Source organism: Panthera tigris, chromosome B3, assembly GCF_018350195.1.
Source record: "Panthera tigris isolate Pti1 chromosome B3, P.tigris_Pti1_mat1.1, whole genome shotgun sequence".
Taxonomy (NCBI): Eukaryota; Metazoa; Chordata; class Mammalia; order Carnivora; family Felidae; genus Panthera; species Panthera tigris.
Genome location: NC_056665.1, coordinates 51,710,124 through 51,724,349, shown reverse-complemented (window position 1 = coordinate 51,724,349; position 14,226 = coordinate 51,710,124). Strand labels below are relative to the sequence as shown.

The 14,226-nt window shown below is 36.8% G+C and overlaps 1 protein-coding gene across 7 annotated transcripts in view; it reads right to left on the bottom strand.

Moving 5' to 3' along the window:
- The window catches only part of MYO5A (myosin VA), a 188,585-nt gene that overhangs the window by 108,258 nt on the left and 66,101 nt on the right, over positions 1-14,226 (bottom strand). For all 7 annotated transcript variants that reach the window (XM_042988826.1, XM_042988829.1, XM_042988830.1 and 4 more), the window contains exon 4: positions 13,216-13,360. In XM_042988826.1, the coding sequence (XP_042844760.1) occupies positions 13,216-13,360 (145 nt within the window). The remainder of the gene's footprint in view (positions 1-13,215; positions 13,361-14,226) is intronic.

The following is a 14,226-nucleotide window of genomic DNA, read 5'->3' as shown; positions in this document are numbered from 1 at the left end:
ATTGACTTTTACATGATTAGGAAAAACTATGTTGTATAGGAACAAGGCAATGGGAATTAAATTATATAGAGACACCTGAAATCTCAGGGGAAAAATTATTCAAGAATAGAATAGCCACTCTGGGTTAATGAAAGAGAAGAGTTACATCGTAGTCCATTTTCCTTCTTTGGTTTTCAGTATCTATATCTATCTAGTCTTTATATCTGTATCTATTTGGTCACCCCAACCTTTTCTTGTATCTATTAAGTTTTCATTTTATATCAGGTGTATTCTTTTATAGATTTTCCTTCTGAACTTTACCCTTTAAAAAATGTAATCTCTCTAGTTCATCATGGTCATATTGAATACTATTCATATCTTCTAAGACCATCAACCTCTTCTCTGCAAATTTAATGAGCATACTTTTCATTCACATCCTGGTCATTCATGACTCAACTAAGTAATGCCAACCTCAGACCTGACTCATGCGGAACACAACTTAATATATCCACCCATGTTGATGTTGACTCTCTGATAGCCATCCACTGGGTGTTGCCATTTACCTTAGGTAAGTGTACAAGCACCTGCATCTAATTTTTAGCTTATAAGTGAACATGTTTGCATTAAACAAAATCTAGAGCTTTACTTTTTTGCAGGCAATCAATCTAATTGTTTCTTATTTAATCACTTGTTAAAAAGAGAAAATATTAAGTTCACGTGATATAAGGCTTTCTTCCAAAGCCATGTTTTTTACTGTGATGACTTAAAGATGTGGCTTCAGCCAGCATTACATTGATTCTAAAACCAGACAAAGACCCCAGTAAAAAGGAGAACTACAGACCAATTTCCCTGATGAACATGGATGTAAAAATTTTCAACAAGATACTAGCAAACCAAATCCAACAATACATTAAAAGAATTATTCACCACATTCAAGTGGGGTTTATTCCTGGGATGCAGGCTTGGTTCAATATCTGCAAATCAATCAATGTGACAGATCACATTAATAAAAGAAAGGATAAGAACCACAAGATCCTCTCAATAGATGCAGAGAAAGCATTTGACAAAATACAGCATCCTTTCTTGATAAAAACCTCCAAGTAAGTAGGGATAGAGGGAACATACCTCAAGATCATAAAGGACATATACAAAAGACTCACAGCTAATATCATCCTCAATGGGGAAAAACTGAGAGCTTTCCCCCTAAGCTCAAAAACACAACAGGGAAGGGGTGCCTGGGTGGCTCAGTCAGTTAAGCATCCGACTTTGGCTCAGGTCATGATCTCACGGCTCATGAGTTTGAGCCCCACATTGGGCTCTGTGCTGACAGCTCAGAGCCTGGAGCCTAGTTTGAATCCTGTGCCTCCCTCTCTTTCTGCCCCTCCTCTGCTGGTTCTCTCTCTCTCTCTCTCTCTCTCTCAAAGATAAATAAGCAATAAAAAATTTAAAAATTAAAAATTAAACAAACAAACAAAAAAGAACGCAACCAAAATGTCCACTCTCACCACTGGTGTTCAACATAGTGTTGGAAGTCCTAGCCTCAGCAATCAGACAACACAAAGAAATAAAAGACATCCAAACTGGCAAGGAAGAAGTCAAATTTTCACTCTTCGCAGATGACATGATACTCTATGTGGAAAACCCAAGACTCCACCAAAAAACTCCTAGAACTGATAATATGAATTCAGCAAAATCACAGGATATAAAATCAACATACAGCTATCAGTTGCATTTCTATACACCAATAATGAAGCACTAGAAAGAGAAATCAAGGAATCGATCCCATTTACAACTGCACCAAAACCCATAAAATACCTAGCAATAAAACTAACCAAAGAGGTCAAAGATCTGTATGCTAAAAACTATAGAAAACTTATGAAAGAAACTGAAGAAGACACAAAGAAATGAAAAAAACATTCCATGTTCATTGATTGGGAGAATAAGTATTGTTAAAATGTTGATACTATTCAAAGCAATCTACACATTCAATGTAATCCCTGTCAAAATAACACCAGCATTCTTCACAGAGCTAGAACAAACAATTCTAAAATTTGTATGGACCAGAAAAGACCCTAAGTAGCCAAAATAATGTTGAAAAAGAAAACCAAAGCTGGAGGCATCACAATTCTGGACTTCAAGCTGTATTACAAAGTTGTAATCATCAAGACAGTATAGTAGTCACACAAAAACAGATCAATGGAACTGAACAGATAACCCAGAAATGGACCCACAAATGTATGGCCAACTAATCTTCGACAAAGCAGGAAAGAATATCCAATGGAAAAAAGACAGTCTCTTTAGCAAATGGTGCTGGGAAAACTGGACAGTGACATGCAGAAGAATGAACCAGGACCCCTTCCTTACACCATACACAAAAATAAACTCAAAATGGATGAAAGACCTAAGTGTAAGACAGGAAACCATCAAAATCCTATAGAAGAAAATAGGCAGCAACCAGTTTGATCTTGGCCACAGCAACTTCTTACTAGACAAATGCCCCAAGGCAAAGGAAACAAATGCAAAAATAAACTATTGGGCACCTTGAGTGGCTTGGTTGAGCATCTGACTCTTGGTTTTGGCTCAGGTCATGATCTCACGGTTTGTGAGTTTCAGCCCTAAATCGGGCTCCATGCTGGCAACACGGGGCCTGCTTGGGATTCTCTCTCTCTCTCTCTCTCTCTCTCTCTCTCTCTCTCTCTCTGCCCTTCCCCTGCTTGCACAATCAATCAATCTATCAATAGAATGTGCCGGCACACTGGTGAAAGCTGTGCTTTAGAGAGGCAGAGAGACTATTAAGGTCATTCAATTCCTGAGAAACCGGTCACACTGCTATCAGATCCTCTCATGTCAAATTGAATTCTCTGTTCCATCACTACAGAGCCTTAATATAGAGGTGCCTTAACAGAAATAGCCAGTTATATATATTTATAACTTTTATAGACTCATACTTACTGTATTTTAATGCTTCTACAACTTTATGGGGCAGCTAGTACCCACTAAGTGCCAAATTCTTCAAGAATCCTGAAGAACAGTCATATACAAGGAGCTGAGGTAGTCTCAAAGTAAAACTTGAGTGGGATCATGAAGAATACATAAAAATCGGGCAGAAACAGGAGCATGGAGAAGGAAATTCTAAGCTGAATAAAACATGCAAAATTTATGTATGCAATGTTAATTTGAGGGAGTAGATGTATTAGAATAGGGGAGTGTAGTTGAAAATAAGAAAATGACAAAGAAGAAAGGTTTTGGAGTCTCAAAGCTAGAACCAAATACCAGCTCCTAGATTCTATTTATTAGACTGACAGCCTGAACAAGTTATTTTCCTCAGTTTCCTCACCTGTAAGGCAGGGGTGATGATGTCTGCTCCCATGCTTGCACAGCAGACATCTAAACCTGGTAGCTCTTAATACAAGTTAATCTACCTTTATATATCATACCTAAAGTTCCTTATCAGGTAGCATATATTACTTCAAGTCTATTTGCATAAACAGGATACTTGGTACCACAGGGCAGCAGAGTCACAGTTGGTAACAGGAGAGATTTTATAATCTATAATAGCAGGCCAATGGAACTCAGGACAGAGAAGCCTTCAGAAAAACTGCCTAGGGGCCCCTGGGTGGCTCAATCAGTTAAGCGTCCAACTTCAGCTCAGGTCATGATCTCACAGTTCGTGGGTTTGAGCCCCATGTCGGGCTCTGTACTGACAGCTCACAGTCTGGAGCCTACTTCAGATTCTGTGTCTCCCTCTCTCTCTGCCCCTTCCCAATCTTACTCTGTCTCTCTCCATCTCTCAAAAATAAATAAACGTTGAAAAAAAATATTAAAAAGAAAAAGTGCCTAGCCAAATGAAAGAAGGAGCCACCCTAGGAAAAGGCCTAGCAATAAATAATCAAGAGTAATAGGGGCGCCTGGGTTGGTTGAGCTCCGTTGGTTGAGTGTCTGACTCCTGATTTCAGTTCAAGTCATGATCCCAGGGTCATGGGATCAAGTCCCATGACAGGCTATGAGCTGAACGTAAAGCCTGCTTAAGATTTTCTCTCTCTCCCTCTACCATTCTCCCCTGCTTGCACACACTCTCTCTAAAAAATAAAAATAAAAAAAAATAATTAAAAAAAACAATTAACAAAAAAAGGGGGGCGGTGCCTGGGTGGCTCAGTTGGTTAAGCATCTGACTCTTGATTTCGGCTCAGGTTGCATTTCATGGTCATGAGATCAAGCCCCAAGTTGGGGTCCACAATGGGCATGGAGCCTGCTTGGGATTCCCTCCCCCCAACCCCTCTCTCTTCCCCTTCCTTGCTTGTACACACATGCACACACATGCGCTCTCTCTCTCTCTCTCAAAAACTAAAAATACATTTAAAAAAAATTTTTTTTAAAGAATATAACCAGATGAGAGGCTAAAGTGAATGAAAAGAGAATATAGACCTAAGACTTCATAATGATGAGGACTGATGATAGTAACAGCCTATACTTAAATACTTATTAAATTTTTTAACTGAAGTATAGTTGACATAGAATGTTACATTAGTTTCAGGTGTACAACACAGTGATTCATTAAGTCTCTATGTTATGCTATTCAAAGTGCTTTTATGTTTATCATCTAATATACTTTTTACCTTTGAAGTAAGCACAACAGGTATTTTTTTTTCCTTATTGGGGAAAATAACACAGAGAGGTTAGATGGCTTATCCAAGTTTAGAACAGAGCTCTATGAATGTCACATACCACACCTCCTGGTTTCCAAGAAGAAAGTCTATACCATGCTCCTTCTGCTTTACTACACAACTCCTTACCATAGTCTGCTCTCTACTAGGAAGAGCAAAATGCTTATGTATTAGTCTCCATGAAACAAAAAGGTAACAAACGCATACCACAGAATACTACATAAGTGTCAAGGTAAACCATCCAGTGAAATTGCTCCATTTTATAGGTAATAAAACTGAGACTAAGGCAGATGAGGAGATTTAACCTTACATGGTTATTTATTGATGCATGTCTGATTAGTACAGAGCTCTTTTTCACTATACCAAGGTTATGCATATAAACTAATTTATGTCAAGAAAACCCAGGGTTGCCTGGGTGGCTCAGTCAGTTAAATTTCTGACCTCAGTCCAGGACTTTATGAACTCGGTTTGTGAGTTTGAGCCCTGAATTTGGCTTTGTTGCTCACAAGTGCAAAACCTGCTTTGGATCCTCTGTTTCTTGCTCTTTCTGCCTCTGACCAGGCCCCCCTCCCCACCCCTGCCGTGCATGCACACTCTTTCTCTCTCAAAATATTTTTTAAAAAAAAGAAAACCTATAAATGAAACTTAGTCAAAAAAGTTTATTTACCTTTTACAATGGAAAGAAAATAAACCAAATTAATCAATATTGCCTGATTTTAAGGAAATAAAAGAAAAAAAATTATGTGTTAAGGAAAATTTACTGTCATTTAGTTACCAAAGAGCAATCAGTGCCAGCAAGAGAAAAGACTGGCAAGAATGGGAAACAAGAACATGAGAAGAAAAACAGAGCAGCCCACTGACACTTGCACATCTCCTCTGTAAGTCAAAGGGACTATTAAAAGTAAGAGGCTAGACTATGAAGGTATTCTATGAGGGCACTGCTCTCTATAAAAGCTTAGAAAGGAGTCCTGAGGCAAGGATCCTGGTTATTCATATTGTCATTGGACATATGCCTACTGGGGAAGAATCATTTGTATCAGTTTTGTTTTGAGAATAGATACCTAAAATGAAACTCCAACCCTTCCTCCTCCCTCCCTTCCACCCCACATACAAAACCTGCTCTTCCTTCAATCTCCTCCATCTCAGTAAATGGCAACTTCCACTTTCCGGTGCTCAGACCAAATACCTTGCCTCCATCCGTGACTCCTCTTTTTCTTTCATACCCTCACACAAGCAAGCCTTTATCCATTCTATCTTAAAAATATATCCAGAAGCCATCCATCTACTCTTTCCATCTTCATTAATATACTCTTCAACTGGATTATTATTTCTTAATTGGATCAATATAAAAACCTCCTAACTAGTCTCTTGGATTCTACCCTTGTCCTACTACCAACTGTTTTTTTTAATTTTTGCTTTTGTTTTCTAACTAGTTTTGATATGATTTCAAACTGTTTTTTTTTTCCCCACTGATTTCAAACTCACAGAAAATTACAAAACTAGTAAAATGAACTCTCATATATGCTTTACTCAGATTCACCAATTGTTTAGGTTTTGCCTGTTTGCTTTATTAACCTCTCTATTTCTCTTATATTTTCTGAAATATTCAAGAGTAGGTTACAGACATGATGGCTCCTACATAATTTAAACTACTATATTTCTTAAGAACAGTGACATGCTTTTATACATCTATAGTAATCAAAATCAAGAAATGTAACAGTGACATAGTAATATTATTTATTTCACACATATCTATATTCCAATTTTATCAACCATCCAGCAATGTTCTCTACAGTTTACCTTACCTGTCCCATCATCACAGATTCAATTCAGAATATTCACTGCATTTAACTGCATGTATTGTTCATCACTTTTAATCTAAATGCTTCCTCAGCCTTTCCTGGACTTCTCTGACCCTCATAATTTTGAAGGGTATCTATAGTTATTTTGTACAATGCTCCTCATTTTTAGTTTTTCTGGTGTTTCTTCCTGATTAGATTTAGGATATGTATTTTTGGCAGCAATTTATGGTCAATTTTTATCATAGCTGCAAGATGAGGCCATTCCTTTGTTCAAAACCCGCACTCAGAGAAGTCAAATTTGCTATGACAGCCCACACCTCTTGGTAGGATTCTTGCGGTTGATGATCTCTCTGCTTGGAATATTCTTCCCCAGATATGTGAATGACTTGCTTTATCCTTTCCTTCATGTTATTTTTTTTTAAGTTTTATTTATTTGTTTTGAGAGAGACAGAGAACATGAATGGGGGAGGGGCAGAGAGAGAAGGCGAGAAAGAACCCAAGCAGGCTCCAGGCTCTGAGCTGTCAGCACAGAGCCCGACACAGGGCTCGAACTCACAAACCATGAGATCATGATCTGAGCCAAAATCAAGAGTCAGATGCTTAACCACCTGAGCCATCCAGGTGCCCCCTTTCTTTCATTTTATTACTCAAAAGACAGCTTAAGTTTTTATGGAGTTAGGTAAGTTGATATCAAAGTCTCTATGGAAAAACAAACACCTAAAGATAGCTAGGAAAATAATGAAAAAGACAAACTATGAGAGGGTTTAATGGTACCAAACATTAAAAAAAAATACTACAAAGCCACTATAATTAAAACAATGTGAGGGGAAAGTGGGTGATAGGCACTGAGGAGGGCACCTGTTGGGATGAGCACTGGGTGTTGTATGGAAACCAATATGACAATAAATTTCATATTTTAAATAAATAAATAAATAAATAAATAAATAAATAAATAAATAAATAACAGAGTGAGGGGGCGCCTGGGTGGCTCACTCAGTTAAAGTGTCATGATCTTGCGGTTCATGAGTTTGAGCTCCACTTCAGGGTCTCTGCTGTCAGCACAGAGCCTGCTTCACATCCTCTGTCTCTCTCTCTCTCTGCCCCTCCCCCATTTGCTCGCTTGCTCTCTCTCTCTCTCTGTATCGCTCTCTCAAAAATAAACATAAAAAAACAAAAAAACCAGTGTGGTACTGGGACATGAAGACATAAAGGGAGGTGAAAAGAACCGAGCCAAGATATTGAACCCAAAACATGAGAAAACCTAGGATATGACAAGTGACATCTGAAATAACTGGGGCAAAATAGGTTTCTTAATAAGTGCTGCTGGGGTAACTAGGTAAGCATTTGGAAAAAAGATAAATTTAGATCCCTATCTCGTATAATACAAAAGAATAAACTTCAATGGGATCAGGGACCTAAAAGTACATTATAAAACAATACAAAGAAGAAAACATGGATAAATTCCTCTTTTACCCTGGTATAGGAAAAGGCGTTGGGTGTTTTTTTTTTTAAGTTTATTTATTTATTTTGAGAGAGAGAGAGAGAGAGAGAGCAGAGAGAGGAGGAGAGAGAATCCCAAGCAGGTTCCTCCATGTCAGCACAGAGCCTGATCAGGGCTCGAACCCATGAGCCATGAGATCATGACCTAAGCTGAAATCAAGAGTTAGACACTTAACTGATTGAGCCACCCAGGCACCCCTAGAGAAAGGTTTTTAATACTGACTCAAAATCTCTAGTAATAAAATAAAAGATTGATAACTTTGCATGGAAAAAAAAAAAGCACAAATAAAATCAAAAGAAAACTTATAAATGGAGGGGGGATATTTACAATATATACCACAAAGAGCTAATATCCCTAATGTATTTTTTAACTCTTAAAATTGAGGATCAAAGGACTAAACGCACAACCAAAAAACTGAAAAGACATAAATGGACAGTTCACTGCATAAACAAAGACACAAACACATTGATAAAATGGCTTTTAAACATACGAAAAGATGTTCAAATTCACTCATATTTAAAGAAATACAAATATAAACAACCTTGAGATATCATTGGATAGTGAAGAACTGCAAAGAAAAACTACATATTTTTTGTTGATGAGGCTACGGGGAAGCAGGCATTCTTGAACATTTTTGGCAGAAATAAAAACCCGTATAACCCTTATAGAGGGAATCTGGCAATACCTACTAAACTACATTTAAACCCACCTTTTGACCTAGCAATGCCACTTTTAGCAACCTACCTTAAGCTACATTTCCAAAAATACATAAATACATATGCACCAGGTTATTACAGCATTGTTTATAATTGCAAAATGTTGAAAACAATCTAAATGACCACATATGGGAAAGTGGTTGAATAAACTAATAAAGTGAGTAAGATAAAGAACTAACCTAAGTAACTTTGGAAATCAGTACTTTATATACCATAAGGCTAAAGACAAAATGAATTGGACACAAATATTGTACTTGAGTGGTAAATTTGCTTCTCACGGGGGTATGGGATAATATTTTTAGAACTACTTTACTACTTTATGAACATTCTAGGATTGAGCAAAGAAATATACATATATATATGTATATGTGTGTGTGTGTGTGTGTGTGTGTGTGTGTGTGTGTATACACATACATACAGGATAAGGAGACCAGGTTTCTAAAGACCAAAGAAAGGAGATAAATGAAGGAAAAAGAGAAAGCAAAAATAAAAACTGTGGTGCTGAACTGGAATTGGATGTATCAATATGAACTCAAGTTTTTTTAATATATATACAGATAGACATAATAATATATACAGACATGTATCGGTGTGTGTGTGTGTGTGTGTGTGTGTGTGTGTGTAAAAATGTGTAACTTTTATATTTAGAGAAAGGCAAATTAATACAACACTGGGATACCATTTATCACCTGTCATTGTGGCAAAATTTTAAAAGTATGACAACACATTCTGTTGGTAAGGCTATGGGAAAACCTTTATTTCCTAGCTCTGTGAACTGGGCTTAAAGATGATGCCCCAATAGTAATGAGCATTCCTAGCAGAAAGATCTTTGTTTCTAAGTACCATTCCTCCAAAAAAGAAACCAGGGCTCCCTGAAGAAATTAAATAGCTGATTCTAGGGTTGGGGTAAGGAAATCAGAAAATGAGCCACATGTTGCTAAAATGTAAGAAAATGATCAAAACATAATAAAGGACTGTTGAAAGTACACTTGAAAAGAGCTCCAAGGTTTCAACAAAGTAAATCTGATAGAGTTTGAACAAAATCTGATAGAGTTTGAACAAAATAAAAAGTGATAGTAATGAATAATCCATAGACTAAAATAAATATCCATGAGCCCATACTGATAGAAATAAAAAATAAATACTAAATAAATGGGGGGAAAGTAACAGCTCTTCCTTACAGCAGAAAATAGCAAATGACCACTTGACCAACACCACAGTAAAAATTGTTGCAGTCAAGAATCATCAATGGATGTTAAAATTAGTAAGTGAAAGTATGATGAAAAACAGGATATTTACATGGTCTCAAAGTATTTTCCCATAACACACTTATTAATTTCAAAGTTTAAAACAGTAATTAAAATAGAGAAATCTGGTAGATACTGCCTTAACTAAGTGATCAATGTTAGTATCCCCAGGAATCAGTATCTTATATCTCCTCTATATGATGAAGGGCACATCACTTCTGTGATATGACTGTCCAAAATGTGTGGCTAGCCTCAATTACTCGATCAGGAAAAAAACTCAAACTTTCAGGAGGGTAAGAATTTTTGGAGTCTATTTTGCCTAATTTTTCTACTGCTGTGTCCTCAGAGCCTACAAGATAGTTGGCCAGTATGTATTCTTCAAAAGTGTCAAAATCATGAAAGAAAAGAGGATTAATGGATGGTTCTAGATTGGAGGAACCTAAGGAGAAACACAAGGTACTATGTATGATTCTAGATTGAATCCTAGACCAGAAAAAGGGCATTGGAGGGGAAATGATAAACAGTGAACAAGGTTTTTAGATTACTTAACAGTATTATACAATGTGCATTTCCTGGTTTCAGTTATTTACAATGGTTACATAACATGTTAACATGGGAGGAAATGTGAGGGTAAGGAAATCAGTACCTCTGTGTACTATTTTTCCAACCTCTTTGTAAGTTTAAGGTTTTTTTAAGTTTGCGAAAAAACAGAGAGGGCAGCTTTACAATGAGGCTTTCCCTGAAACTACTACATATGCCCTCTTGCCTACCTGGCATTCCTTACTTACTTTCCTAACTTTATTTTCCAGGATAGCACTTATTAATATGTGAAAAACTGTGTATCTTCTGCCTCACTTCATGAGGGTAAAAACTTTTGTCTATTTTGTCTCATTTGTTTGCTGTTGTGTCCCCTATGCCCAGGACAGTGTCTGGATGGTGTTCAGTACAGGTCTACTGAACAAGTGTCTATAACTTCCCTGAAGATATAAGGGGCCTCTAAGAGTACTGGAAATGTGAAACTCCAGGATTCACATCTGGTAAACATGGCACCTCATCACTTGGTAAGGAAACAATGCCAAGAAACGATCCTGCAATATGTATCTCCAACTATATGCCTAAGAGACGTGGTCTATTTAGCTGCTGTAGCACATTTTCTGTGTACAGACTTATATAAATATATTTATAAATGGTGAACATAATATCATAACTGAAGCGTATTTTAAAACTGCCTAAAAAACAAAACTAAGCAAAAGGAAAAGAAACCAGCAAACCTATAGTAAAGAAATCACATTGACTGAGTCACGGGGGAATTATGAGGGAAGAAATGTTAGGAAACCAAAGTAAATCTAGGGTTGAAAAGCCAGAAATATTCATACAAATCTAACACTATTTTTGAATTTCCTGTGACAAAGATGCGGAGAACCAGACTTTCATATCAGTATTTTTCAGATTAGTATTTTGAAAGAAGTCATATAATTCTCTATGAGCAGCATAACATTTTTCAGAGATAATTTTTAGGGCCTAGCACTCCATGCAATTCCCTCTCTCCCTGATAGTTCTCTGGCTGTACTTGTGCCATGCTCACTTGTATTGCAATGCTCCAGGATTATACACATTGAATATTGGTGGGTTTTTCTAATTTTAGGGGGAAATTATGCTGATAGACGGAATTGAAAAGCCTCAAAAAGTAACATTTCTTACATTTTTGATACTAGTTCCTATTTTATAACAGAATCTGGTATAACACACCATGTTATATAGTACAAAACTATATTTAGTCATTTTGTATTTAATATGATAATACTTCACAGTGTTAGACTAATGGAATTTGAAAGCTAGTCTTCCTAGTTATGTGGCCTTAGGAAAGTTAAGTAACTTCTTATTGCTTATATTTTCTCATTTGTAAAATGAAGATTAATAATAATACTAACTTCAGAAGGTTGCTGTGAGGATAAAACTACTTAAAAAATTGAAGGCAATTAAACAGTATGTTGCAAAGACAGAGTACTTAATAGCTATTATTAGAAATAATAATAATTTATTAATAAAAGGGCATAATGACTTCTATGGACTCTGTCAATGAAATAATTCTAAAATTCTGTCACATGCTAGTCCAATTATGTACAAACACTCTCCCCGTTTGGAAAGGAGAAAATAAAACCTCTGCAGTATTAGTTTTTTCTCCACTTCATAAATTGCTTGAGGATATATGCTGGTTCTTACCTGAAGATGGGAGATATGAATTGAATATATACTCTTCTATACCTCCATAGTTTTGTATTACATCACATTATTAAGAGTCTAATCTAGTCCTGAAAGTAGCTTTTTCCTCTGGTTTTCTACTGTCATAGTGTTAGGGTTCCATGATTAACATCAAAGACATTTTACTGATGCTGTTCAGGATCACCGGACACTAGAACATAATACTAACGTTAAATTCAGTTTCCTTGAGATTTAATTCTCTGAGATACAGACAGATTTCTTCTTGTCCTTTGCCCTTTTATTTCTTTTTTTTTTTTTTTAATGTTTATTTATTTTTGAGACAGAGAGAGACAGAGCATGAACAGGGGAGGGTCAGAGAGAGAGGGAGACACAGAATCTGAAACAGGCTCCGGGCTCCGAGCTGTCAGCACAGAGCCCGATGCGGGGCTCGAACCCACGGACCGCGAGATCATGACCTGGGCTGAAGTCGGACGCTCAACCGACTGAGCCACCCAGGCGCCCCAGCCTTTTAATTTCTGTTCTGCCACTCATTAGCTGAATGATAGTGAACCCATCACTTATTACCACCAACTCTTGATCCGCTCTTCTGTAAATATAGTATCTGTCTTTGCACATAGTCACAGAATCATGAAGAAATTCCAAAGGCAGTTTTTTTTAAGTTTATTTATTTTGAGAGAGAGGGAAAGAGAGAGCACATGCACAGGAACAGGGGAAGGGCAGAGAGAGAGAGAGAGGGAGAGAAAGAATCCCAAACAGACTCTGCACTGTCAGTGTGGAGCCTGATGCAGGGCTCGAATTCACAAACCATGAGAACATGACCTGAGTCAAAACCAAGACTTGGACCCTTCACCGACTGAGCCACCCAGGCACTCCCCAAAGTCAGTTTTTAAAAATTGGATGTTCTTTTATAAATAAGAAGTTATTTTAATAATAATGCAGGCCATCTGAAATAGTCAAGTCTGTTTATTTAATAATAATTTACCAGTTGCTCTTAACTGTGTTTTAAAATATCTGTGACTCAGCAAAGAAGAAATTATCACATCTAGTAAGAGTCATGAAAAAATAAATAGAGCTCCCACCAACCTGGCCATTTGCTTGTAAGCTTCTTCGGCTACTGCAAAGATATGTGGATCCATATCACCCATATTCTGACCACTATATGCATTAATAATATCTTCTCCATAAATAGGCAGCTGTTCATAAGGATTTATAGCTACGAGGACTATACCTAGGGGAGGGGTAAAAAAAGCAAAAGAAGAAGTCAGTGATACACTAATAGACATATCAAACTTGGTAAAGCGAGAATCACAGTTAACACAAATTTCAACTTGAGTTAATCTTGAACTAACAAATTGTTAAAGATCAAAATATATCACAGCCTTTGCCTCTGAACACAATATACCCAGACCTAACTAAAACACCATTTAAAAACTGGCCTAGGGGCGCCTGGGTGGCTCAGTCGGTTGGGCATCTGACTTCGGCTCAGGTCATGATCTCGTGGTCCATGAGTTCGAGCCCCGTGTCAGGCTCTGTGCTGACAGCTCGGAGCCTGGAGCCTCCTTCCGATTCTTTGTCTCCCTCTCTCTGGCCCTCCCCCATTCATGCTTTGTCTCACTCTCTCTCTCAGAAATAAACATTTTTAAAAAATAAATAAATAAATAAATAAATAAAAACTGGCCTAGGTTATTAAAGACAAAAACCATGGCAATGTTAAAAGAAACTTAAATATTTTCATAGTATTTAAATTGAAAATTACACTTTTAGAAATTTATCCAAATGAAATAACCAGAGATTTAAGCAAAGAGGTTTTTTTTTCATAAAGATGTTTATCATATTATTCACAGTAGTGAAAAGCAGAAACAAACTACATAATAAAGGAAGAGTAGCTAAATATTTTCTTACATCCCTATAACAGACATGGTAGACATTTGTGCTACCACTACAAATCATGTTTATAAAGAATATTAAAAGTAATAGGAAAACATGACACAAAACTATCAACAGACTAATTCTAATTTCATATCTATTTATACTTTCTCACATATACACACATATAGGATATATGTAAACGTAATACTGTTTTTTTTCAGTAGT